This window comes from Ascaphus truei, chromosome 18, assembly GCF_040206685.1.
Source record: "Ascaphus truei isolate aAscTru1 chromosome 18, aAscTru1.hap1, whole genome shotgun sequence".
Lineage (NCBI taxonomy): Eukaryota > Metazoa > Chordata > Amphibia > Anura > Ascaphidae > Ascaphus > Ascaphus truei.
This window is the reverse complement of record NC_134500.1, coordinates 17,476,640-17,504,637: the sequence shown is the minus strand read 5'-3', so window position 1 is coordinate 17,504,637 and position 27,998 is coordinate 17,476,640. Positions and strand designations below refer to the sequence as shown.

At 40.9% G+C, this 27,998-nt stretch overlaps 1 protein-coding gene across 6 annotated transcripts in view; it reads right to left on the bottom strand.

The window, feature by feature from the left end:
* The window catches only part of UNC13C (unc-13 homolog C), a 343,863-nt gene that overhangs the window by 134,686 nt on the left and 181,179 nt on the right, over positions 1 to 27,998 (bottom strand). For all 6 annotated transcript variants that reach the window (XM_075575720.1, XM_075575726.1, XM_075575723.1 and 3 more), the window contains one exon: positions 14,555 to 14,688. In XM_075575720.1, coding sequence (XP_075431835.1) covers positions 14,555 to 14,688 — 134 coding nt within the window. The remainder of the gene's footprint in view (positions 1 to 14,554; positions 14,689 to 27,998) is intronic.

Below are 27,998 nucleotides of genomic sequence, written 5' to 3'. Positions count from 1 at the left end.
GGGTAGTCCAGAGAAGCGCCCTCTTATCCAACGCGTTTCGTACTATTAGAGTACTTCTTCAGGGAGAAGTACTCTAATAGTACGAAACGCGTTGGATAAGAGGGCGCTTCTCTGGACTACCCACTGTGCTTTTGTATCCTGTATACACCCATCACTTCATCCCCGTTCCTGCCCGCTGTCTCCCTGATCGGCTGAGTTCGTGCAGACGCCACCGGATGACGTCACTAGACGCGCGCCTGAATTAGACGTCACACGCCGACACACGCCGTGAGACACAGAGGAAAAGCCTATCTTGCTGTTTCAACAGCCGTGCAGTAGAGGATTCCCATCGGGCTGCTGGAATTGGATGCCGCGAGCCTGTCCCGCTGAACCAACAGCTGTGAAGCAGACGAATTCCACCGGACTGCTGCAGTTGGATGCCGGGTCAATAACACACACCACGGCCGCCTTGATCCATCAGAGGAGAGGGGAAGGAGATTCTACCCACGTGAAGACAACCCATTCCACTCGTGGCTGATTGGTAACATGTCCATATACATGTACTGCCAGTAATTATTCAATCTGATGTACGTGCAATACTCACCTGTTATAATAATATAATTTTATATTCATACTACACTATGAGGTCTTTTGCGCTGTTTCTTTTGTATTTGTTTATCAGGTGTATGCTCCATATCCTGGAGTAAGGACCCAACATCATGTCAAAAGTGTTGTGTCTGTAGAGAGGACAACACAACATGGTAATAAAACCAAAAACACTTAGTGGAGAAGACAAGGACTATACATCAGTCCTGTTTGTCTTTTTAGATGAACACTTTAACTTCTTGAAGTATTACCCTCTTTGGAAATCATCCTGCGTATATTTTGTGAGCACTAGGCTAACACGATATGAATGATTTACCTCCAATGTCTCGCATAGCTCAGAGGTTTTGATATGTGGCTACAAAATGATTTAATGTACTACTGTACCATGCTGCATTCTTTCAACAAATATGTGTATTTAGAATAAACTGGATGTATTAAATGTCAGACAAAGCACTGCTGATGCTAATGCCAAAAGCTATCTCTTTTTTGACTCCTTTCAAGGTACACTATATGGTCTCTCTAATTTATTTTTTAACTTTTCTGTTTCCACCTTTTTGGTAGAAATCGAGCATCTGGCTTGTTTTGTCCTGGTTACAAATGATATGGTGATACAGCTCAACCCCGTTATAGCGCGATCCGCTACAACGCGAATTAGCTTATAACGCGGTCTGAGCGTGGCTCCCGAGATTTGAAAACCTCCATAGAGAGATCTAGATGCCGGTAAATCCTCATGCGCTGAAATTTTAACGCAATCCCGGTTATAACGCGGTCTCATTCTGTGGCCCCCAAGGACCGCGTTATAACGGGGTTCAGCTGTATTTGCATACTAATCATTGCTGTGCCAGTGCAGTATTATAGTTTTAAAGGTTATCTTAGAGACCTTTATGCAACTGAAGCGGTCTTTGATGACCCGAAAGGAAGTGTAAGAGGTCGCCACATCTGTAAAACATTGGACCTTCACATTGTCTTTAAAATCAAGACCTGTTACTCCAGTATAAATCCTATTGTACTGTGCAACACAAAGGAGATGTCAATAATATTTGCATTACAAATATGCCCAAAATGTACAGAATAAGCTTCGAAAACGTTGCATTCAGTGGAGGTATTTTTTGCCAATCTAGTTTGGTTATCACCAGAAATATCTAATTACATTTCAATAATGTTAAACGTGTCAATTTTCCAGGGAATCAAAAGTGGATTAAAACGTTCATTAATTCCCATCATGTGTGCCTTTGTCAAGCTATGCCGAGTCTGGCAGTGACTTAATCCCTCACTGAAGCACTTTTAGTGACTGAAGGCTAAAAAAAAAAAAAAAAAAAAAAAAGAGGATAAGACAAGAAGACAAAAAAGGCACAGCTTTGAAGCAGCAAAGAATAATCAATTAAATCAGCTGCGACCCGCTGTAATATTTTTCTGTATTAAAACTGCTATAATGAGCTAACATGTCATAGAACCGAACACAAATATGCCATTCACTTTTGATTTGAAAATTGGTTTCAACTACAGTAAAAAATTAATTTAAACTACAGTAGGTTCATCAATCATAGTGCATGATATGCTATTTAATAATATACCAGATGGTAGCACTTTTTATATCTGAGTACTACAAAACATGCATTTACATTGTTCAGGTCAGGTTATATCTCCAATAACTACTGACCCTTGATTCCTATAACTTAAAGCAGCAGTCTAAGCTGCCGTTTTAATTTTCTCTTTAATATATGCATCAATACAGTCCACACGATGATAAGTAATTAGATAAGTTGCAGATCGACCCGTTCTCTGTGATCGGTCGGCAAAACTTGGCTCGGCGAGTCACTAAATGACTGTCAGTGCAGCAGAAGAGGACCAAAGATGAAAAGTTCTATGGGGAAGATCATGTGACCAGACAGTCACTACATACAATTGGTGCACTGCTAGAGAGAGGGCAGGGCTCAAAAAGGGGTGTGCCAGAGTCTATTTCAGAAGAGGAATGGGATGTAACTTTGTAAATGGTTCCTATACAGTAGAAACAAAAAATGCTAAATTCTTTTTCAGAGTTGCTTTTTTTTAATGCTACAATTATTTTCTCCTAGTACAGAACTGATATATTTAAAAAAAACAAACCATGTAGGCTATTGCTTGGTCTACAGTTTTAATATCTATGTCACAGTAAATTGATATTAGTGACTAAAATACATTATAGTCTCAGCTACAGAAACTAGAGAATAATAAACAAGATCAGATTATTTTTTTAAGTGATAATAGGTGCATAAGCGTGTACAGTTTGATATAATACTTTCCAATATTAAAAAAACAGCACATATTTGAAGATGTATATCTTTATTTATATTGCACCATCTAGGTACATAGCACGTCACAGCAGTAATACACGTGCCATAATAATATAACACATAGTTGGGATAAGCGCTTCAGGCATGAAAGTAACGTTAGGAATCCCTGCCCTGAAGAGCTTACAATCTAAGATGGCGATAAATAGTTTAAAACAAACAGTTTTGTCCCTTTGCAGTTATCGATATCCTTCATTGAATTGGCCTTTCCTGTTGCCCTTTTGGCGTGTATAATGTGATTTAAATAGCACTATACAAAATTAGAATATAGGGGAAATAATGTAAAAGCAGTGGGGATAAGGGTAGAAACTACAAGCATACCCCGCATTAACGTACGCAATGGGTCCAGAGCATGTATGTAAAGCGAAAATGTAGTTAAAGTGAAGCAATACCATTTTTCCACTTATCGATGCATGTACTGTACTGCAATCATCATATACGTTCATAACTGATGTAAATAACGCATTTCTAACAGGCTCTATAGTCTCCCCGCTTGCGCACAGCTTCAGTACAGGTAGGGAGCCGGTATTGCTGTTCAGGACGTGCTGACAGGCGCATGCGCGAGCTGCCATTTGCCTATTTGACGATATGTACATAAGGTGAGTGTCCTTAAACCGGGGTATGCCTGTAAATGGCAATATAGGGCAAAGAAAGGCTGTGCTCTAACAAGCTTACAGCTGACTTTTATATTGAGCTTCTATAGGAAGACTTACAGTGACAATGAACTCATTAAAGGTGCAGTCTGGAAGGTCAAGTGCACTGGAGTCAGAATAGAGGCGTAGATAATTTAATGAGATGCTTCTTTGAAGAGGGGAGATTTCAGCTGGGCTTTGAAAATAGAAAGTGAAGGTGCTTGACAAATATTGAGTGGAAGACAGTTGCATACGGTATGCAGGGAGAGATTTGTGAAACCGTTTCAAGACGTGAGAGGGCTGTAGCGAAAAAGGTGCAAAGATGAGACATCCTTCTGTCGAGTAGGGGGTGTGACAAGAGATAAGAATTGAGATGTACAGTATGAAGGTGTAGGACCTTAAAGGAAAGCCGGGGAATTTTCTACAGAGATGAATAAGAAGCAGAGATCATTTAGGAAGTAAGAAGCTGATACATGACACGTCTAGAAGAGGAGATAATTAAAGCAGCAGAATTTTGAATAGATTCTACAGGAGAGAGGTGTGACGCAGGGTCGGCTGGGAGTTTGGCAGGTTTCGGTGCCGGGCCTCATACCTTCTCTGGCATCTCCTCCTGCTCCTCATCTCTGTGACATCGTAAACCTAAGTTATCAAAGGGCCATCCAGACAGAGATTGGTGATAGGCACTCTGTGATTTGTGACAGGGCTGCAGGTGTAAGGTAAGGTGTACATAAATATAGTTGTGTGTCATCAGCAAACAGATAATAGCTGAATCCAGGAGTTAATGAGGTCACCCAGCGAGACCTTACATAGAGAAAAGAGTAGAGGACCTAAAACAGAGAGGCGAGAGGTACACCAACAGAGAGATCCATAGAAGTAGTGGAGAAGTTAACAACAAATACACTGAAGAAGCCACTGAGGCCAAGAGAGTGAAGAAAGTGCATAAGAGGGTGGTCAACAGTATGGAAATCAGAGGAAAGGTCCATAAGAATCAGACTGGTGTAGTTTTCTTTCAGATTTGGTAATATGAAGGGCATTGGCTACTGTGGTTAGCGTGGTTTCAGTTGACTTTTCCAATGCGGATGCCCAATTGGAGAGGGTCACGTAAGTTATGGTAGTAGAGAAAATCAAGTATGCGTAAAGAAACAAGTTGTTTCAGATGTTTAAAGGCAAAAGACGAGAGATACAAGGCGATAGTAGGGAAGGTAGGATTATAAGAGTATTATTCTTGAGAATACAGTAGGTCAAACAATAGCATGCTTAAAAAGAGATGAAAATGTACTATAGCAGAGAAATGTGGTAAAGATATGAGTGATAATGATAACTCACCACTAAAGTAAACTAATGTACAGAATGACCACACTCCTATCCTACACTTTTATTTGATAGCGGTTTCTAAACAGCAGCATTGACATGTTGTGTACTTTTACCAATTATTTGCATTGGTGCATATTTGCAGATGAAGTCATGATATCCTTTAAGAGACCAACATGAAAGTCCTTCATGGTTGAAAATATAATGTACAATGTACACTTGAAAAAGGCCCCTCTGCAGTGTTGGACTAGGACATTTAGGTCCCACCAGGGAACTGATTGTAGAGCTCCCGTTGTTGGCTGGAGTCCGCCTGGGAGGTGAGGCAAGAAGAATAGTCAGATGAAGGGGACCCAGCTCCCTTTCCTCCACTGGTCCTCTCTCTCTCCAGATGTCAGTGTTGCTGGCCTTCTGGATGGCCCATCAGGGCTGTGGACCCACCGGTGATTACCCCAATTTCCTTGGCAGCACAGAATTCAAATAATTGTAGTGGTTTCTTTACATGCTTTTTTTAAGTGCAATTTCTTGTACACATGATTTGTTTACATTTTTTTTTATCAAGGATTCAAGCAGAAGTACCAGTATGCTTTTCTTTCATTCATTCAATTTTGGAGGAAATTACATATTTTTACATCAGATTAATTCCAGTTTGAGCCTCTGTGGAATTGATGGGACTAATAAAATAGCACACGTGACTCCAACCTGTACAATGTAATCCTGTGTCCATGTTACCGCCTGACATTTTGAGACGTGACATTGAAAAGCATTTTTCACTAAACAATTTCAGAAAACTCCATGCTTAATATTTATTTCAATATCTTACACTGTCAGCATTTTTAGCTGAATATTTCAAGGATGCTTATCTTTCCAAACTCTCGTGATGACAGAGGATTGCTTTCTACTAATTAAGCACATGAATATCTTAAGGAAATCTTCTACACATCAATTTGCATCCTCTTTTTTTAGCTTATTACCTCTATAAATGTGTACAATAAAATGCAAAAGGTAAAGTATAACCCACAGTAGGTTTATATGGATTTTTCAATTTTCTTTATCTCTGTGAGCTCAGCAGAATGTAACATACATAAGACTGGCCTCAGGGAGTCTTGGTGATTTAATTTAGTGTGCTCTATTCAATAATACAACAGCTGTTGTATTCCTCTGTCTGAGTTCATGCTATCATGTCATAGTGCTCTTATCATCATAATCCTTCTTTTTTTTTTTAAATGACCTACAAATGTTTCTTTAGGTATACAAAGAGGAGTCAACACATTGTAGCAATAAAAATATTAGAAAACAATTAAGTGTCCATTGGAAGGGACAATGTGTTTCTTTGTTCATTTCCATGACTGTAGCTGCTTGTAACTAGTGACTTATGCATTTAGCTTATCTACTACACTTCACAATCTCACCTCCTACAAAAATGTATACCTTTGCAAAATGCTGTTGTGTTTCCTGTATCCTACTGAGCAGGGATGATCTCATTCACTGCATGTACTGTATGTATACTATGCAGTACATAAATACTAATGTTTACATGCTTCCAACAGTGCTAGGGATATACACAACAAACTGATCTGACGGATAGTTAGTGTATAGGTATTCTAGATCAGTCGCTTTGAAATATGCAGAGATAAAAAATTGAATGCATCAAGTCCGTACGGAAGCAAAATATGTGGAGAGGTCCGATAAAGTTTCATTTCTTAGGATAGCTTTGGCCTTTCTCTAAACCAGCATTGCATGTCGTGCAGTCACCCATACCAAACAGAGTAAGGGCTGTTATATACTGCATGCGGCCGTGCGTGCCTATGCGAATGCGCGTGCACGTGCCGCATGCTTTTCATAAGTTTACTGTGTTGAGTGGTATACAGTGTTGAGTGTGTTTATGTGTGTATATGTGTGTGTGTGTTTATGTGTAATTTATTTAAAAAAAAAACATTGGTAAAAATAAAAAAATTATTAGATTTGTGCAGACACACAAATACATACACACATACATACACACACAAATACATACACACATACACACACACATATATACATACATACACATGCATACATATATACACACACACATATACATACATTCAGTGCCGGTAGCGGCACAAAAATATGATTTTCCTCATCTTCGCCGCTGTCTGTCGGCTCCCCTCTCCCTGCCGTGCGCGCGCGCGGCCCTTGTATAGAAAGGCTGACTGACGGCAGCCAACTAAAATTCCGCCCGCGCGCACAGCGTGGCACGCGCCCGGCACTATAGAACGTGCCTTACGCGCCGAAGGAGGACTATTTAATCTGGTAAGGCCTGATTGGCCGGCAAAGCCAGCCAATCAAATCAACAGGTACAGTAACTCAGTGGTCCTTAAAGGACGCAGTGAGAAAAAAATACCAGACTAACAAAAATATAAGAGGAGGAAGAGGAGGAGGAGGAGGAGGAGAATGGTGGTGATTACAGAGCAGGCGAGTAGGAAAAGAGAGCAGATACCATGAAAGGAATTAGGTACAAATAGCTTGCTTTAGCAGGGAACATGGATTACATGGACTGGAATTGCAACTTCTCCAAACTACTAAGACAGGCTTTGGTACAGTATAGAAGAAATCTAAAAGCAGAGCTGACAAAATCTAAAACAGTGTAACCCCAACAAGTTCAATAGAATGGAATGAAATGTATTAAAAGAAACATTCGAACATTCATCGAAGGTATTTGCATCAACTGTATCAATTGTGAGCAACCTACTTTCCAGGTCTGATGAATCACATATTGTAAGGATTCTGCTCGATCCGTGCCGGGTTTTGCTGCGGTTCAGGTTTTCCAACTCACTTGTCCTTTCTGCTCACTGTGGCCACTTTGGGTACTGGCAGTCTGCTTGTGGGAGTCGTCGAGCAAAGTTCTTACATTTGCAGGTCTTGTTGGTCTTTGCAGTCTCGCTTTACCCTTTTGCCTGTTTTGATTCCCCTGTTGCTGACCCCGAACCGTGACCTCGACCTCGCTGCTTTCTGCCTGCCCTGACCTCTGCCTGTCTCCTGGACTTTGCAACTCTTACAGGACTCTGGTCGGTTTATTTGCATCCCTACCTCAGCCCAGCAGGTCCGCTTCCTGATATGAGACGAGCACCATCACACATATCACATAGGTGTATGGCTTGTACTGGATCCAGCGCCAGGATGGGGCCACAGAGACTACAGGGTTACGGAGTCTCGGAAATCCTGTCTAGTGTAATCACCGCAGTAGTGATACAATGCAAAGTCTTCACTATGTTGATTGAAGATACATACTCACAAGGTTGTTGGTCGCTGGAAGTGGCACCGGCGGGCTCCCTCCCGAATGGGACAGGACAAGGACAAAAAACAAGAATGGTGGTGCACTGCTCAAAAAAGGAAGGGCGGGAGAGCAAAAATAAAAATCTTTATTGATATGTGAAAAAACTGAGGACCACAAGAGATCCCTCTAACACACTTTGTGCTGTGCATTAGTGTTCCACTAATCAATGGCTGCTAAAAGGAACGATCAATGAGACAATCAGTAAGGATTAGTTGTATGTCCTATACCGATTGGCTCCCAGATAAAAGATGACTGTCGGAGGATAATCCTCTTCTTTAAACTATTCCTTTTGAAACGTTGGTGCCATGCAGTATAGAACTACAGTGATAGTAACACCCGTCCCTCTACATATGCTTAAAACGAACAAATAGGAAATGTGATAGGGAGTTGTTGTTTTAAGACCCTTCCAATGTTGTACAATGGGTGTGTTCTGAAAGCCACTGATTAAAGGACTGACGACAAGCCAAATGTAACTACTGTAAGCGTATTGGGAATTGTGAACCCAAACTATTTGAATATTTGTTGAGGATCATAAGACCTCATTATCCAACATTTCACTTTACAATGAATGGCATATCCAACGCTTTACAATGCAACCCTATGGGCTGTTTTTCGACGCCGGAATGCGTTATCCGACGCTCACCGCCACTGATTAACATGGGACTCACTTTACAACGGTTTCACTATCCAACGCTACTTCCAGAACGGATTCCGTTGGATAACCGAGGACTGCTTGTATAGCTTTGGTAAACACGAGTTATACGTAACTAAACCCATGTGTATTCTTTTTTGAAAACTGAATGGTTTCTATTTCATGTTTTAATTCGCTGAATACATTCTGAGACACGTAGGGGCTGACATATATCAAGCAGACCTTTTTATGTTTTTTTTTCAACGGTATGCAGCTTGTTGTGTTATTCATTTACTATTCTGCTTGTATCAAGTACAAGATGTTTACTTCCTAGCTTTCATATTGTTGACACAAGTTAAAAAAAGGTTAACGCCGAATTAGAACATCATGATACTTTAAAGTATTGGCAACGCACATAAAAATGTTTATCACTATTAACATACGTGAATCAAGTAAGTTTTCTTTTAGGCACTCGGTAAAAACACTGCTTCCTACTGTCCCGGCTAAGCTGAGTCTAAAGCTTGCCGGGAGCTGGCCGGGTGCCTAGCGGGCTAGCCGCGGGTCCGTTCTCCGTTTAAAAATGGAGTTTCCCGCGTGGCGGCCGCTTCAATAGATACGCGCTAATGGCACTTACTATTGAAAGCGCCCAAGGCGTGGGAAAAACGCCGAAACCATCCCGGTTTCGTCCGGAGACAACGCCGCGCGCCGCCAGCGCTATTTTAAAACTGCGATGGCGGCCGCATTAGACTCAGCTCGGCTGCCACTGTATATTGCTTGTTGAAGCAAGCATGGCAAAACCAAAACAAAGTGCCCAGATCTATACTGTAATTCCAAAATACCTGGTCCTAACATCCTGTCCACATAGCAATTAGCCCCCTGCATGTCTTTTCTGTCTCTGGCTACGGACTGAACTCGGTGCTTTGACATTTCAAGCCATTCCGCTGATCATTACATCAAGTCACTGTCCTTTGGGGGTTCACATACTGGAATCGTTTATCGGGGAATGAAGAGTGAAGCTAAGGCAATTACAAAACAATTTGTTTCAACTGGTTGAAGTGCTATTAAAAAGGTACTCGTATCGTGACTGATTAAAACAGGGGCTGATGCAATCCTATGACAGTGCAATGCTACCTGGACCTTGTTTTTATAGGTTTAAGCTAGAACCATGTTTCAAGGCAGAAAGTGACACCAGCCAATGAACCTCATAAATCTTTCGAAAACAAAAAGCATTAATTTAGAAAAGATATCATGCACCTGTAGCAGAGGTAATTCCACAAGAAGAATTGAGGAAATCTTCAGCAGGTTGGCATTGATAACATGTGGAGTAATGACTTCAGAACAGTATCCCAGTAAAACACAATAGTGTAGAGTTGCGATCATACACGAGTGATTACCCGAGTTACCAAATGGACACGATTACTGAATGCTGCATCAGGAAGCACAAAAGCATCCTGCAGAGAGAGAGCGCAAGCCCCAGATTTTCTACTTTAAGTGCTCATTAGGATGAAGAATGACAGTGTCATGAAATCTGACATCTTTCTTTTATCTTTTGTGTTTCACCGTCGCCTGAAGCAGAGGAGGTTTGGGATTATTTAAAATATTTTACTAATAATAAGCACATAGGTTTAGAGAGGTCTTTGACTGTTACATAGTATATGAGGTTGAAAAAAGACATGCGTCCATCAAGTTCGTCCTATACTAAACTTAGATGGCAGCTCCTGTATCCTATATCCGTAATTACAGTATATTGACCCAGAGGAAGGCAAACAAAAAACCCCAGTGACATATCATCCAATGATCTCTCATAAGGGGAGAAATACATTCCTTCCTGACTCCCAAGAATTGGCAATCGGATTAATCCCTGGATCAACATCCTTCCCACGTTTACTTATTTGGTATATCCCTGTATACCTTTCCTTTCTAAAAAGATGTCCAAATTTTTTTTGAAGAAATCTATTGTATCTGCCATCACAGTTTAGTTTGAATTTTTGTTTTGTATTTTTACCAAATTGGGGGAGGGGAATGCAAAATAAGTAGGAAAATGCAAAAACAGTATCAATAAGCATGAATAAATGTTTAAAATAAGTAAACAAATCATAAAAACACTTAAGAAACAATGTGACTTTAAAAAAATGATAAGGTGAGAAACACCAACGTTTTCAACTCCATTGGTACTGTATCTCCACAGTAACATACTTAGTAACTCCAAGAAATAGCAATGTATGTAGTTCCCTTGTTGAACACTTGTAGTGCCAAAGATGGTGCAAACTGAAATATAGCTCTCTTTATAGATGGGCACTTGACCTGTGTTCTGATTTTGTTTTGTTTTTATCTAACTAATGTTCGGGTTTTGGTTCTCAAAAGGGTTTTGATTTTGTATTTGCTTTTTATAATGTAAGGTTCTGGTAGGTTCTGTATAATTTATTGTTTTCCCAATTGGCTTGTCTTGTAAGAGATGGGAGGCAAGTACCCTTCAATTTTCAAGATGTTATTGATTGTACAGATAAAAACAGCAACACCCACCCATTTCTAATATTTACCAACCACGTAAGCCACTGAAGCATCCTAAAGCTACTCTTAATTTGATAGTCGGGTTATTACAGTATAACATGAAATACCTTGATCAAAATTAAGTAAACTGGCCCCTGTGCTATGAGAACATCCATCTTATTACACTAGACCTAGATACCCTTGTCTACCTGCTTGATGCCACAATATACTGCAAACGAATAAAAATAAGCTTCACGTTAGAAATCAATACTACTATTAGTATGCAGCCACATTTATTACTAAACATGACACCCTGCAAATACCAGAACAGAAATATATGACAAGATTCCAGTTGACAAGGAAGGCTCACTTTGGGTAATCTTTATCATTAGAGTTGAGTTTGGAGGGCTTTGAACTCAAAGCACTGTAACTCTTTAACCAAAATGAACATACTGTATCATAATTGTATCAAATCCGACAAAACATTCAACAACCAAGCGCTTGTATGAAATACTTTTAAACTTCTGACTCCTCACAAAAACAAAATTGCAGTTATAATTAAAGGAGCTACACATCGTAGGAGTATAGATAGTAGCAGTATACATTAGATAGTAGCAGTATAGATGTTAGTCTAGTTTTATCCTGGTTTGAACTGCCTAAAACAGAGGTGTCAAACTCAGTCCTCAACAGGCCAGGTTTTATGGATATCCCTGCGTCAGCACAGGTGGCTCAATCAGTGGTTGGCCTAAATGAATTGATAGGTTGGTCAACCCAGTCAACTGTTGTAAAATAAAGAAAATATAAAGAATACACATTAAACTATAAAACAAATCAATCACAAAGTACCCATCATATAGATTACTGCACTCGGTACAGTATGTTGCATGAAGATTATACTACAATACTTAATCCACTATCCTTGTTATATGGGTCCTGAATTTTCAATATATCAGAGTAATACTGTTACCATTCTAATTTAGGTGTGCTAATGCCCAGTACCATACTACATGCTTCTCACATTAATAAATTAATCTGCAACAATCAACCTTGTTTCACAAAATGTACTTAATCAACGTAGACTCTTCCACCCCATAGATATCTTTAGAAATATGTGACACCCAGAATTCATGTAGTGTCAGTATATACAAGAAATGTATATATTAATTAATACCACTGCTACCCTATCAATAGGAGTGATAAGTAAAAAAATGGTTACGGCTAGAGATGTACAGTACAAAGGTTTTAAAATTTACGTTGCACATTTTTACCGCGTTTCTTCCTTAGTTTCACATTTTTTGCAATATTAACACGAAAATAGGAATATAAAGGGTCTTGTGATCTCAGGCTTTGTAAATGTTTTCAAATGCGCTTCATTAATTATTGGGCGCAAAAATGTTGCCAGGTTTGCGAATCGTAGCAAAAAATGTTACACATCTCAGATTAAGGTTATTAAAGGGCAAACTTCACATACATGGCCGCAGGCAGGGGAGGGAGAGCCGGGACAAGTGCCCCGGGCCCGGTGGCTGCGGGGGCCTGGCCTGTGTATAAACCTCTGCGTCCAGCGTCCAGCCTCTGGTTGTTGCCGCTGGGCCCCTGTCTCTCCCCAGTTGCTGCTGCCTCCTCTTCCAACGCCGGGCTCCTCAATTCCGCCGATACGTGCCTGAGAGCTTGGCCTGATTTCCGGGTGCACCCAGCCTCCGGTGCGTTCCAACAGGAGAGAGGGGCCCGGCGTGCGAAAATGAGGCAGCAGCATTTGTGGAGAGCCGGGAGCTGGAGACAAGAGCGGCCAGGCCCGGGCTCTCCCCGACTGCTGCTTCCGCCGCCTCTTCCCACGCAAGGCCCTGCCTCTCTCACCCGTCGACGCGCACCGGAGGCGGAGTGCACCTGGAAGTCAGGCCCAGCTTCCAGGCACGCACCGGCGGGATAGGGGGTCCACTGTGGGAGGAGGTGGTGGCAGCAGCAGCTTGGGAGAGGCAGGGCCCAGCAGCAGCATCCAGAGGTAAGTGGGAATTGTATTTGTGGGGGGAATGCATTTGTGTGTGGAGGGGTAATTGTATTTGTTGAGGGGGTGACAATTGTATTTGTGGGGGTGGTGGTAATTGTATTGTGGGGGTGGTGGTAATTGTATTTGGGTGGTGGTGGGGGAAATTTGTGTTTGTGTGGGGGGAGTAATTCTATTTGTGTGGCGGGTAATCCTGTCTTGGGGATAGTAGTGTTTGTATCCAAGGGGTAGTGGTAATTGTATCTGGGGAGTGTAGTGGTGTCTGTATTTGAGGGGTTAGTTTTGTATTGGTTGGGGTAGTGTGTGTATTGGGGAGTGGTTGTATAGATATTGGATGCAATCGTGTGTGTAGCCAGGGGAGGAGGGGGAAATGAGTGTGTTGGGGGATTGAGTGAGCGGGATTGAGTGAGAGGGGGTAATTGAGTGATAGCAATGGGGGGACAGAGAGGGGGTGTAAGAGAGGGAAGGGGGAGAGTGAGAGACACCGGGGGAGAGAAATACAGGTCTGAAAGTTGAGGGCTTTGGAAAACCACCGACAAGGGGGGGAGAGGGGCCGACACATGGGGGGAGGAGGCGGCGGCTCCGACACACACTGCGGGGGGTGGGGGGAGGGGCAAAGCTCTAGTCCTGGGCCCCAGGACATCTGTTGGCAGCCCTATGCACATATGGCAAACCATAAACAGCTAGTGGAACTTCACAGGAGTGCTTCCAGTTTCATAATTGCTAGAAGATTGCTCTACAAAGTTCTTGGCTGCACAAGGACTCCCCTCCCTCCAGCTAAAGTCCTGTAACAGGACTGCTTCGAGTAATACCTTTGAGTAACCACCTTCAGACTTTACCTTAAAACACGATAAAGATGCATGACTTTTAGTAGAAAAAACAACGGTTGGCTAGATATGATGGGGCTTACAGTAGTTAGAGTTGCACTCTTTGAAAAGACGTCTTAAGACACCAGGAAAGCCCTCTTGGTCCTTTCACTTGTCTTCTAGCTCTGCCTCATGCCCCAAACCGGGCCCTCATCTCTACAAATTACTGGTTGACTTAAACTAGGCAAACAGATTTGGGCCTACATTTACCAAGCTGTGCTATTTCATCTGGCCTGTTTATAAGTGTAGACTATGAAGGTGTCTTCCAGCGCTGGAAGGTTTATCCCATGCAACTGTATTGTTACAGATCATGAGTGAAATGTTGTGGCATCATTGACGTAATAATGATTCATTTTATGTTTCAGAGTATGTTGTCATTTTTTTTACTTACTGATTTAGAACAGGAGTATATGACGACTTATCTTCATCAATGATAGTAACCATAAGAGTAATGAGATTGGGCCAGAAATCCAAGTTTTTGATGGTTGGTCCTTGATCTTCCCGAGGAATGTCTTGTTTTTTACCCTGATGGATAGGAAGAAAAGAAAATAGTTGTCCCTTTGTGAAATATGTGGACATTAAGACATTATATTGTAACCAAAACTTAAATGTATGCTAGACCAACTGCTCATAAATACTATGATAGAACATGTATAGCAGTTTAATGTGAATTTTTATAAACCAAATCCATTATGACTACAATTGTTATATTAATTCAACCCTTGTGTATCTTGATTTCTTCAAATTAATACAAAAGTTTTTTGTTTTTTTTCTGGAACAGTAGAAGTCTATTTTCATAATTTTACAACAGTCCAAAAAATGGAAAACTTGTAATTGAAAAAGTATAACATTTCATTTAGGTATACGTGGAACAGGGAGACCTTGTTTTAAACCAATCTATATATCACGAAAAAAAGGTAAATTGATAATGCAATTGCTGTTTAACTGATGCTATGTTCTGTGACACGGTCTTCCTCTTACTGGGGAAGATTTCCACTGCACTTATCAGCAACAGGAAGAAGACTTCACATCATGCTGATCAGGAACCTCAGAGGCATTTTGTACTTTCTTATTTCATGGTACTTTGAACCTATTGTTCCCAGCATGCATCAGCTTGGGCAATTTACGTATGTACTGTAAATATAACCAGTTAGGGGAAATTTAAGCGGCACACGCGTTACAATGGAAAGTGTCAAATTCTGCATCTCTGTCCATATTTTTGGTTGCCACACTGTCTGAGATTGTGTACATGTCTCAAGCACAGGAAAAATGTGGGTGAGCATCACAGACTGCATGAGGATTTCCCCAGCTGCTGGTGGACTATGTATAACGGGTGAACCATGTGTTAACCCACCAGGCGCTCAGAAAAACACAATGCTGTTGAATGGTATTTTAAATGTAATATTGGGACACTGGTTATGGCAAGTCCCAAACAGGTGAGTATATATACAGTCCTTCCCAGCAACTGGCTTGTATCAAGCACCAATCCTGGTGGACTAATTGGAGAAATCTCAGGCCAAGAATAAGTTCTTCCTTCCTTGGACATTGCCATTTTCCCTGCGGACGGCCGCATACATGGGAATCTCCTCTCCCTGTTCTTCTGCAATATATATCTGGTTCTGACGGACGTCTTCACAAGAACAATATATGAGGGGATTACTCTACACCAGGGGTGTGCAAACTTTCCCCGCTGCGCCCCCCTGCCTGCTTCCCTCCCTGCTCGCGCCCACCCCCCCTCCCTTACCTTGTCTCCGGCTCTCGGCATCAAATGACGCCGCAGGGTCACGTGACGCCACGTTACCATGGCGTCGCCGAAGACAAGTTAAGTGAAGTTACAAAGGCTTCACGCAATCCCCTGGCATTAATTTAAATGCCTTGGGGGAAGAGCGCGGGGCTGCAACTGCCGCGCCCCCCTGAAAAATCTTGCGCCCCTTCTGGGTGGCGCGCCCCCCAGCTCTACACAACTACAAGGCTATCTTTCACTCACGGAATATGGGAGTGAACAATTTATATTTTTATTCTAAATCACTCCTTTACAAAAACGTTATTGCACGATATGGGAATTTTCCTCATTTTATATGCACCACGCTCTGAGTGCTTTCCTGCTCTTTGCTTTCTGCTCTATCTGTGGACTTGGATTGAGTCCACTTCTGGAGCTGCACCTAATCAAAGGACTGTATCAATTTATTTATCTTACTGTGTGTTCCCTTGGTTTAAATCACAATGGTATTTGCGCTTGATTTTCTGTGTCTACATGTCTCAAGCACAGAAAAAATGTATTCATTCTCCACCTGAAGGGTCCATTTTTCACTCCGAAACGTTGTGCGTGTGTGGTCGCATGTACAGTAAACGTAATAAATGGTCCGATGACCGCCTTCACGTTTGTGGGTTCATCTTCTTTCATGTATTATGTGTGTCCGTTTCCTTGTAAATTTATTTATCAAATTAGAAAAAGAAAATCGCCAATCTGGGAAAGCTGTCATTGAACATATCAGCGACACTAGTTTTTAGAGAGAAACAGCCTTAAAGTTCTCCACACACTTATATACTTTATCTAACACCTGAGAATGCTACAGAAGGGAGGAGTGGTACAGGGATAACGTCACTGTCTTTGAAGCAGGTGTACTCTGTTGAAATACCATTAGGCTGGACTCAGGGTGGCAAAAATGCCCACCCCCATATACAGATGTTGCACTCCCGAGCCTGATAGAAAGGCACTTAAATGGGGCGGCTGCCGCCCTCCTCTTACCGAATCCCAAGGTCACATGATCAACATGTGACAATACTATGATATAGATAACAAATAATATAAATAACACATAATGAGAATAAGTGCTTCAGACATAACAGTAACATTTTGGAAAGGGAGTCCCTGCTCTGAAGAGCTTACAATCGAATTGGTAGGTAGGAAGGACGTACAGAGACAGGAGGCATTCTGGTAAGTGCGTCTGCAAGAGGCCAAGGTTTATGTATACTGTGTTCGGTGCTATTATTGCTATCCTGTTTTATTTTAAAAAAGGATAGCAATAATGGCAATAATATTAAACAACTTAGTCATGTTGTGAGAGAGTGCAATTGATTTGCAAATTAGTTGGTTGCAGGCACCTTCAGCAACCAAGGAATAATTTAGCATGTTTTGCAAACAGGAATGCAAGAACAACACCTCGATTCTTTAAGGTGGCAAAACAAAATGGTACGGTTAGTACAGCAGACCAAGAAAAAACAATATTACTGGCAATTTACCGTACCACCCACCGTCCCCTCACACATACTGGGGGCCTTGAGGAGACGAGATTATTTTGGAACCGGTATGAAATCCAAGATCAGCAACGTGAGACTGATTGTGCCATCATTACTGTGCAATGAATGTTAAACAGGAGACCAGATTTATTTTTAGTGCCCTTTCTGCAAGGTTGTTTCCACATTTTCTATCGCGGCTAACTTTATTATATCATGCCTGCCTGCCGTTCACTTTGCAGAGATGTGGCAGGGTAGGATGGGTGACCTTGCTTACTCCCCGTTTGATGAAAATCACGCTCCGTTTCTGCCTGATCATTATTAATATACAGTACAGTATTACACAGTAGAAAACAGCATAGAAGGGGTTCTGGTAAATTCCTCTTGTGAACAAACCTATCTAACACTCTATTAAATTAGGCAATGTAACAACAAAAATGTTTGTGATGTATGTGCATATTTAATAATGACATCATTATTAAATTATTATTAATAATAATCTGTGCTGAGAAGTTTGCAGTATTGAGCATTAACTTTAATTCCATTGGAAAGCAGTGGTACCATGTTTGGGGGTGCGTTCTTGTCTGGAGGAAACAAAATGCCCTGCACATGAGCCTCACTCCATAGCAGGGGTGGGCAACTCCAGTAAGTCGAAGACTGAGCTACTGATTGAGCCAACTGTGCTGAAGCAGGGATATCCTGAAAACCTGACCTGTTGGTGGCCTTTGCGGACTGGAGTTGCCCACCCCGGTTCTATAGCTAGCAGTGACTTCACACCTTCTTTATTGAGTACATGAGATACATGGAGATGAAAATTGTGTGGTTCATCGACAGGGCAGGGTGGGGAAGGGCAGGGCAGGCCTTTCCCCCCCCCCCCCCCCCCACAACAACTTGAGAAGTACACCTCTCTTAACCCATTCAGCTAATATATTACTAAAATGGGCTTCATATACGTGCACATTCTAAAGAAACAGTGCATAAGTGGGAAAAGAGCATTAAGAACTTCTTACTCTAAGCCAGTGGTTTCCAACCTTTTTTGGGTTGAGGAGCCCTAAGTGAAATTCTGAGGAACATCTGTAATAGCAACTCTGAAATCAGATGCATTGTAAATTCTTCTGTATTTGATCAAATTTTCAAATGACCAGTAAATTGCAGGAAGCCCTTTATTAATGCCCGGGAACCCAAGGGTTCCGAGGAACCCTGGTTGAAAAATACTGCTGCTATGCCAAGACGAGTTGAGGAATTTGGGCTATATGTCTTTGGTTCGAGTAGAGTAACTTTGTACGCAATACGTAGCTCACCGTACAGCTTTTACATTTTTAAACTGTGTCAATCATTGACAACATTATCCAGATGTTCTGATGATGCTGTCTTTGGTAGGAAATGGGCAGTGTTGATTCGTTTTATTTCAAGTCCAATTTAACCATTTGCAGGTTTTTTCCAAAGATGTACTTTTGGCAAAAAAAGCCAGACACACCAAGAAACAGAGGAGGATAAAGAAGAGTTAGTGTACTGTATTCTAACTTCAAATAATTGTGTTCAGGTAGCCTGTCTGTGTGTTTACAGTTAAGTCAACCGTGAACAAACTGAATTTTAAGGCATTTGCACAGAGTAATGTAGGTCAATTCGACTAACAGCTATAGAGCTATGCCTTGGAGTTTGGTGTTGTTACAAGACTGTGTTTGATCAAAAGATGCAAACACATGATAACCAGAAAGGTGCTAAACTGGACTGAGCTAAAAAGAACACACGTTCAATGCTACGTGTTCGTTCAGAATGTTATATTTATGATATTTGGGATTATGTTTACTTTGTACATTATCCTGGAAGCCAGGGGGATTGAGAACGCCTTGGGCACGAGACTATAAATGAACCCTGGTGGTGGTAGGGTAATTGGGGTGTTGTATATACCTGTGCTGAAGCAGAGACTGATTGAGCCACTTGTGATGAAGCAGGGATGGCCTTAAAACCTGACCTGTTGAGGGGACTTGACAGCGGGCTTAACCCCTTTCATACACATCCATATGGGCGAGCGTCTAGTGATAATGTTGAAAAAGAACCTCACTATAAGACAATTTCAAGGCCCAGATTGAAAGAGTTTAGAATTCCACGTACTGGGGCCACAGAAAATAGCATTGCCTGACTAATGATGAACATGTCATGTAAAGTATTGCGGAGTGTGATTGTATACTTCCAACTGTCTATAGCTTCTCATCCTTAAGAGAATTAGGAAAGAAAACACTTTCTTGGAGCACCTCTATAAAAGTTGCTAACCCTTACTATATTGAATACGCAATAACTTTTCTCCTGCATTATTGAGTGCTGAAAGCAGGCTTGCCAACTGGGAGGGGAGGACAGGGACTGTGGCGCCAGAGGGGGGTAAAGGTTGGCATATCAATGAAGTTAGAGCCATCCAATTGGAAGGCGGGTGCAATTGCCGTGATTGGCTGGCATTGCCCCTTCCTTTGTTGGACCCACGATTGGGGCACTACACATGTGGGCCCTCTCATTCAACATGATGGCCCACCTGGTTCCGTCCTTATGCTCTACAACTTGACAGCAATCCACCTGCACCAACCCCCTTTCATCCCGCTCACCAACCCAGTACCCAGGTCAAGACTGTAGACCTACGCCGGGTGAGAACTGTCTGTGGCCATGGTGTAATGGGGAGAAAGATGTACTCACAAATAAACACTCCCTGTAACATTGATCTGTGTGGAGAAAGGTAGTTAGTGATGGTGAAGCTACTGTATGATAGATTAAAAAAATGAGATCTTGAAATCAATGCGTTTTGTAGAATATATTTGAGCTATAGAAGAAACAGAACAGAGATTATAGCTGGATACCGTGCCACAAATCTCACTCAGCATCTGCTGAAATCTGCAATGTTTCTCTAGGGTTTATTTATAAAACATTTACAGTTCTAGGAACAAACTGGGATATATTCTTGAGACAACAGAATAAATCCAAGTAGGATCAAAAGATTCCCCACTTAATTGCACTCAATGCTAGGAAGAATTATGTCGGACAACAGTGGTCCATCAGATAGTTTCTCTGTAAATCAGTCTAGTGACCAATAGGATCAGAATATTTAAACACCAAAAATAATACAATTTTATTACATTTAAAAAAATACACATAATTCAAAATGTAAAAAATAGGTAAAATTCCCTTTAGTATAGGAAAAAATGAAAGACTGCGCATTGTTGTGCAAAGCAAGAGAAACTGGCTATGATAGTATTATAAATATAAACCTATTTGGTAAAATTTTCAACAATACTAGTATTGTAAAATGACACAATTGTAAGAGCTCAAACAGGTGCTCATGTGAAAAGATACACATCATATATATATATATATATATATATATATATATATTTTTTTTAAGTCCAAAATATGTAGTAGGACTAAACAGCTATGGTGTCCCTCTATGCAGAAAATGCTACCGCAATGGATGGCTGAGTAGATGTTGTAACATGAATTCAATAGTGAGTATAATACCACAGAGCATATACAAAACATAAGTAGTTATGTCACAGCATAGATATAATAGCTATGTCACTAAGGAAAATCGCTTGGTACATAAACACATTGTGAAAGTATCTTCATATATGAGTCATTGTGTAGTATTCCTATTGTTGCTAGTTATATATTGCAAACATATATAGCAAAGGTGGGCAACCTCAATGTAGCCACAAGTGTGGCGAATGAGAAGTGAAAATCACCACACCAGTAAAAATTGAGAAATTAGGTTCCCTGAGTGGGGAGAGAGCTCGGGCTGTTGCTAGGGGGCTGGACAGCTTCCTCCATCCTGATTGGCTGCTGCTGAGTAATGCAGCCAATCAAGAGGGGGTGCCAGGAGCCTGGGGGTGGGGCCAAGGAGAAGAGGAAACAGCATGGAGTGGAAAGAGAGGTGAGAGGGGTGTGTGTGTGCATGCGTGCGTGTCTCGTGCCTTTCACCATTGTGTTGAGTATTTTTGGAGAATCCACCTATCAACCCTACTCCCAGTCGGGTACCTCAGGTGTGCTCCTGTGTCAGCACAGGTATGTCTCCCTAATGTATTTGGAGGAATGTTTGAGGGGATATATATATATATATCTATATAACCTTATCCCTGGCTGTGCTCAAAGCTGTGACCATGTAGCAAGCTTAAGCCTATAGGGAACCATGTTAAAAATGGTTTTTGAAGCAAAAAGTGGCACTGTGTGCTCATTTGCATGTCATTTCACAGAATCCCTTGCTGCCGTGGAAGTGCTGTGTGCTGGGTAATGATGGGGAAAGGCGGGGTTGCAGACCTAAGACATGCTGATGAGCATACAGTTGTATTTACATATATATATATATATATATATATATATATATATATATATATATATATATATATATATATATATTATATATATTATATATACAGGAGGGTCTACAGCACAGCATATGTATTCATCTATGTATTATTAATGAGATATCATTGATTATGCAGTTATAGTTTTATTGTTTTAGTTAAATATTTTTATTCATTTCATTATATACATATATTTTTTCAAATATTCTCTGGCACATTTTACATAAGCGCAGACCTAAATTGTATATATATATATATATATATATATATATATATATATATATAGTCAGATAAGGCAGTTGGCACTCCAATAGGTGCTGTTAAGCCACAGGTGCACGTCCCATATAGAGAATGTAGTTATACGTTACCGTTCCAAGGATTGGTAAACAAGAGACAGCACTCAATGTTGAAGATCAAAGTGTATTAGTGAAAGCAAAAATACATCCAGAAACCCAACGTTTCGGTCCTACAGAATGGGACCTTCCTCAGGGGGATACAAACCTTTGTATCCCCCTGAGGAAGGTCCCATTCTGTAGGACCGAAACGTTGGGTTTCTGGATGTATTTTTGCTTTCACTAATACACTTTGATCTTCAACATTGAGTGCTGTCTCTTGTTTACCAATCCTTGGAACGGTAACGTATAACTATATATATATATATATACACAATAAAGGTCTGCGCTTATGTAAAATGTGCCAGAGAATATTTGAAAAAATATATGTATATAATGAAATGAATAAAAATATTTAACTAAAACAATAAAACTATAACTGCATAATCAATGATATCTCATTAATAATACATAGATGAATACATATGCTGTGCTGTAGACCCTCCTGTAATTGCACAATGCAAATAGTCCTTTGGAGTCCAGGAAAATGTCCAATGAAGGGGAATAAAAATAAAGCACTATCAGGAAACAGGCAGCTTCTTAACGATGGCACAACGACCTCCCTCTCCACCCGCATAGAAAAAAAAAGAAGAAAAAAAGCGCCGAATCCTAGTGCATTACTGTGCAAAAATAAATTTAATTCCCAAAAAAAGGCTCATAAAATGAACTCACAAACATAGAATATTTAAAAGCATATTATGAGATTATATTCATGCTCCAGAGGATCAGCAACTGCCGCTTTTCTGCTGTACTGCTCCGTGACTCCACTGTGTCCAATATTGCCCTCGTTTTTCACCGCCAGCAGGAACTCACGATATCAGGTTCTCTGCAAACTCCTCTCCCCGGGCACACACCAATCTTTGGTTCCCTCCGGGGACGATGGATGCGGCGGGACAGCGGATGACGTCACACGGTAGATGTAAATACCAAACAGGTAGGAATAACGAGCAGGTTTGCAAGAAGCGTTAGAAGATCCACTGCACACCTGGCCCTACGCGTTTCATTAGCTAAACTGACTTCTTCAGGGGGTTGGGCTCTGGGTCTATTGGTGGACTCTGTCTAAAAGCTGTGTTTAAAACAGCATGCATTGGCTTGAGGATTTGCTTGTGTAATACGAGCTTGAGACAAAAGGTGGCACTGAGTGCTCATTTGCATGTCATTTCCCAGAATCCCTTGCTGCAGTGGAAGCGCTGTATGCTGGGCAATAATGGGGAAAGACAGGGTTGCAGACCTGTCTAAGACATGCAAATGAGCATACAGTAATATTTACAGTTGCTATATATATATACATATATATATATATATATATATATATATATATACATATATATATATATATATATCCCCTCAAACGTTCCTCCAAATACATTAGGGAGACATACCTGTGCTGAAACAGGAGCACACCTGAGGTACCCGACTGGGAATAGGGTTGATAGGTGGATTCTCCAAAAATACTCAACACAATGGTAAAAGGCACGAGACACACGCGCATGCACACACACCCCTCTCACCTCTCTTTCCACTCCATGCTGTTTCCTCTTCTCCTTGGCCCCACCCCCAGGCTCCTGGCACCCCCTCTTGATTGGCTGCATTACTCAGCAGCAGCCAATCAGTATGGAGGAAGCTATCCAGCCCCTAGCAACAGCCCAAGCTCTCTCCCCACTCAGGGAACCTAATTTCTCAATTTTTACTGGTGTGGTGATTTTCACTTCTCATTCGCCACACCTGTGGCTACATTGAGGTTGCCCACCTTTGCTATATATGTTTGCAATATATAACTAGCAACAATAGGAATACTACACAATGACTCATATATGACGATACTTTCACAATGTGTTTATGTACCAAGCGATTTTCCTTAGTGACATAGCTATTATATCTATGCTGTGACATAACTACTTATGTTTTGTATATGCTCTGTGGTATTATACTCACTATTGAATTCATGTTACAACATCTACTCAGCCATCCATTGCGGTAGCATTTTCTGCATAGAGGGACACCATAGCTGTTTAGTCCTACTACATATTTTGGACTTAAAAAAAAAATAATAATAAATATATATATATATGATGTGTATCTTTTCACATGAGCACTTATTTGAGCTCTTACAATTGTGTCATTTTACAATACTAGTATTGTTGAAAATTTTACCAAATAGGTTTATATGTATAATACTATCATAGCCAGTTTCTCTTGCTTTATTTTGGGTGGCTTTCTCATTTTTAATGTCAACTAGAGTTTACATATAATTGATTGTTTTTTTATTCAACTGTTTTTTTTATTCAACTGGTTTTTAAAACACAGAGTTTTTAAATATCATGTGTTTAAGTATTTGTGTGTTTTTTAATATTCAGAGTGCATTTCTGTGTGTTACTATTTCCCATGTAGGGGTTTTAACATGTGTTGAATAAGAATGTTACAATAGGTAATTGCATTATTTTCTTGCTACTTGCATTGGTTAAGCTCAAAGGACACTGCACCCTGACAGGGTTAAAATTGATGGCAGCCGTAAGATCAGAATGAGTCATTGCAGCTGGTGGTTAATATTTGCCATTCATTGGCTGCGGTGTGTTAAATAACTCCAGGGGCAGCGTCATCACGTGACCTCCTGACGAAGCACTACGTGCGAAACGCGTAGAGGTCACGTGAGACTGTTCCCGTGGAGTTCTTCCGGCGGAGGCTGTGCAGGATCACTCGTGTCTCTCTGCTGCCTGGTACGTTAACAGATTGGGTCCGGACCCCTTCTTTTGGCTGCACAGTGTTGATGCGTTGCTGTCCTGTCCCCCTCCTAGCCCAATGATATAGTTTTTGAGTGTTTTATTGTGTATGTGTTTTTATTGATCCTACCATTGGGGTTATTAATAAACTAGTTCGTGTCCCTCAGTGCGCCTATCTGCCTATTTTCTTTTCTTGTCAGTGAGCTCCCCTTCAGGAGCTCACGTTTGTAGGGGGTGTGGAGTCCCTTAGATAGACGGCAGCAAGAGGGTCTTTTCCATGTGGCAGCACCTGCGCGGAGTGACTCTTCTATACCTTATGCTGAGTAACCAACTACACACCCTAGGAGCCAGGCAAGGATAGTGAGATCTGCGGTAAGAGCTGTGCGGGGAGACACAGGGAGAGGGACTTCTTCTGTCTGACCTCTCTGCGCAGCTCTTACAGCCTGGTGGCGTCCCAGTAGAATTAACGCTGCAGGAGTCCCATTCAGAAGCAGGGACCCGCGCTGTGATAATCCTTCGGGGAAATTCACTCTGCGCTGCGATCTTGAGCCGCGGAAATCCCGCTCCATGTGCCGCACGGAAGAACGTGAATCTCGCCACATGTGTTGTAATCCTTCAATTCCCGCATATTCTCAGTGGGTTCGCTGCTACCGTGGTACACAGTTGTGGGTTAAAATCTACTCCACAATTGAGTAAATATTTGTACAGTGCTGCACAGCACTAAAAGTTGAGTACATATGAAACCTCTGTTTCAAAGTATTTGTCCTAATTGATTATCTGAAACTGTAGCACACATTGAGAGCAAAGCAAATCTGCAGATTTAATTTGTCTGACAAATAACTGTGCATTAAAATACAATCAGAAACTACCGTATTACATTATGATTTTGCTCAACACATTTTAAAGAAGCAGACTAAATGCATTTGCTTCCTAACTTGGAAATCTTGTAACACAGACATCTGGAAAATGATACTTCAATATTCTCATTTTTACATACAATTTGTATTTGGGGGGGGGGCGTCGGGTTGGGAGAAAATCTATTCAGGATTGTAAAATCACCTCATTTTCTCTCGTAGGTAAAAAAATAAAAAGAACACTTTGGTACAGTTATCTATGTGAGGGTTTGTTGTGCCTGATTTATTGCAAATATATATTCTTTCACCAGCAGGGAACACATTTTTTTTTTTCAATTTACATTGCTCAGATGAAATACTTGTAAAAGGAATCTTTGCTGATGATGCAAAGCCGGATTAAAATCTGTGATACACAAGTGCACATGGTCTGAACAGCCAGGCTGTGTGAGAGCTATGAACTGGTCTCTGTTGGATGCACGGATGCTGCATTTTCTCCATAAACTCATGTCTCAAGCACCTACAGTATGACATCTCCGATGCCTCATCCAAAACCAAAGAACCCGGTGTCCCTTAAATACACACAAAGCCATAAATAAAGCGTGCTCACTCACACCTTAGGCCACCTTACATGGGGAGATTCACTAAGGTCAATTGCAGGTTAATGCACATGATCCAGCGTTCGAATCAATGGCAGTTAATGCCGCTTCGGGTGCTTTATCCCACAATGGACCTTAGTGAATCACCCCCACAGACAGCTCATTTAGAAATATATAATCAATTGAAAAGTATAATGCCTTCCTATGAAGTGGCCATAAACCATGAAACGCGTCAGTGGTAACAAGTTCAGGGACATTTCATTGTGTACTTCTAACAGTTATGTTTCCCATTTCTTGCTATAGATTCAGCACTGCTTTCTACGTTCCCCTTCATACACAGGATTTGAATCCATTGTAACACCTTGGCTGAGATCAAATTGTTTTACGTATGCTTTTGGTATAGCAAGATAACAATTGCCTTATTTCAGATGATCAGTTAAAGTTATAATAATTATAGATTGCTTGTTACCACTCAGTCTGTAATAATGGAATACGGGACTGCGTTCACATTTTAATATGCCTGAAGGAACTGCAAAATCCCATCTACTTCTCCAACCCCTCCTGTGCTGAGACTGGCTAATTGTGTTTGAACTGCAAAAACACAGGTGATTTAAACTACACTGAGAGAACCTATACATGAAAGGCCCAAGGTAATTGCATCCTTAGCCAAAATTCTTTCCTTCTCATCCTAGCCTCTTAATAGGACTGTCCCACAGAGAGTCCATTTTTTCCCCAACAAAGTATTTAAGTGCAGTAGGCTTCCTGATTCAATCTCCCTTAAAGTAACAGTTATAATGCTTTGTCTTGTGAAACATGACTGTGTTTGACTTTTCCCCAGAAAACTCGGAATTCAGGCACATCAGCTACTAAAGTTGATATGTTTGTGGAATGACGGCAACACGATATTGCAAACAAAGAGCAAAACCAAAATATATCTGTAACTTTGAGGACAGATCGTAAGCTAAAGATTGTAAAAAAATTTAAATAAAAAGGATTTTGATTATCATGGAAATGTTAAAAGTTAAACATTATTTAAAAATACTTGACCACTGTATAGCAAATAGAAATACGACTTATGAGTGCATTTACATGTTTCAGACAGGTCCAAAACCTTTCCCATCAACGCTTAGCATACAGTGCTTCCACTGCAGCCAGGGATTCTGGGTAAAGACATGCAAATGAGCACACAGTGAGTCACTCTTTGCTTCTTATCCATTTTAACATGGAATCCCTAGTATCTTATGTGTGCTGTATTACATAGCTTTTCAGCACAGTCTGGGTTAAAGAAATGCATAGACAGTAAACCGACATTAAACATGCCACCGCCATACGTTCACTTTTGTGCTAGGAGGGTCTGCTCCTTTAAGACAAATCAAAGCAGCAATGCGTTTGGTGTGCACGGCTGGGGGACTTTAATAATACTGACCTCAACAGGATAAGAAGAATCCATAAATGAAAAATGATACTGCCTGCAGTAACAATGGGACACCTAACTGCCTTAAACACAGGGGAAATAAAACAGGCTGAACACTCACGTATTACAGTTACCTTATCATGTTTTTTAAAAATATTTTATTTATAGAAAATACGAAGTGACAATATAATATAGCTCAAATTACACGTCTGGGTACACATACAGTAACATGTTTTAAATATTTGAATGTGCCAAAGGGAGAATCATACAAAACAGAAT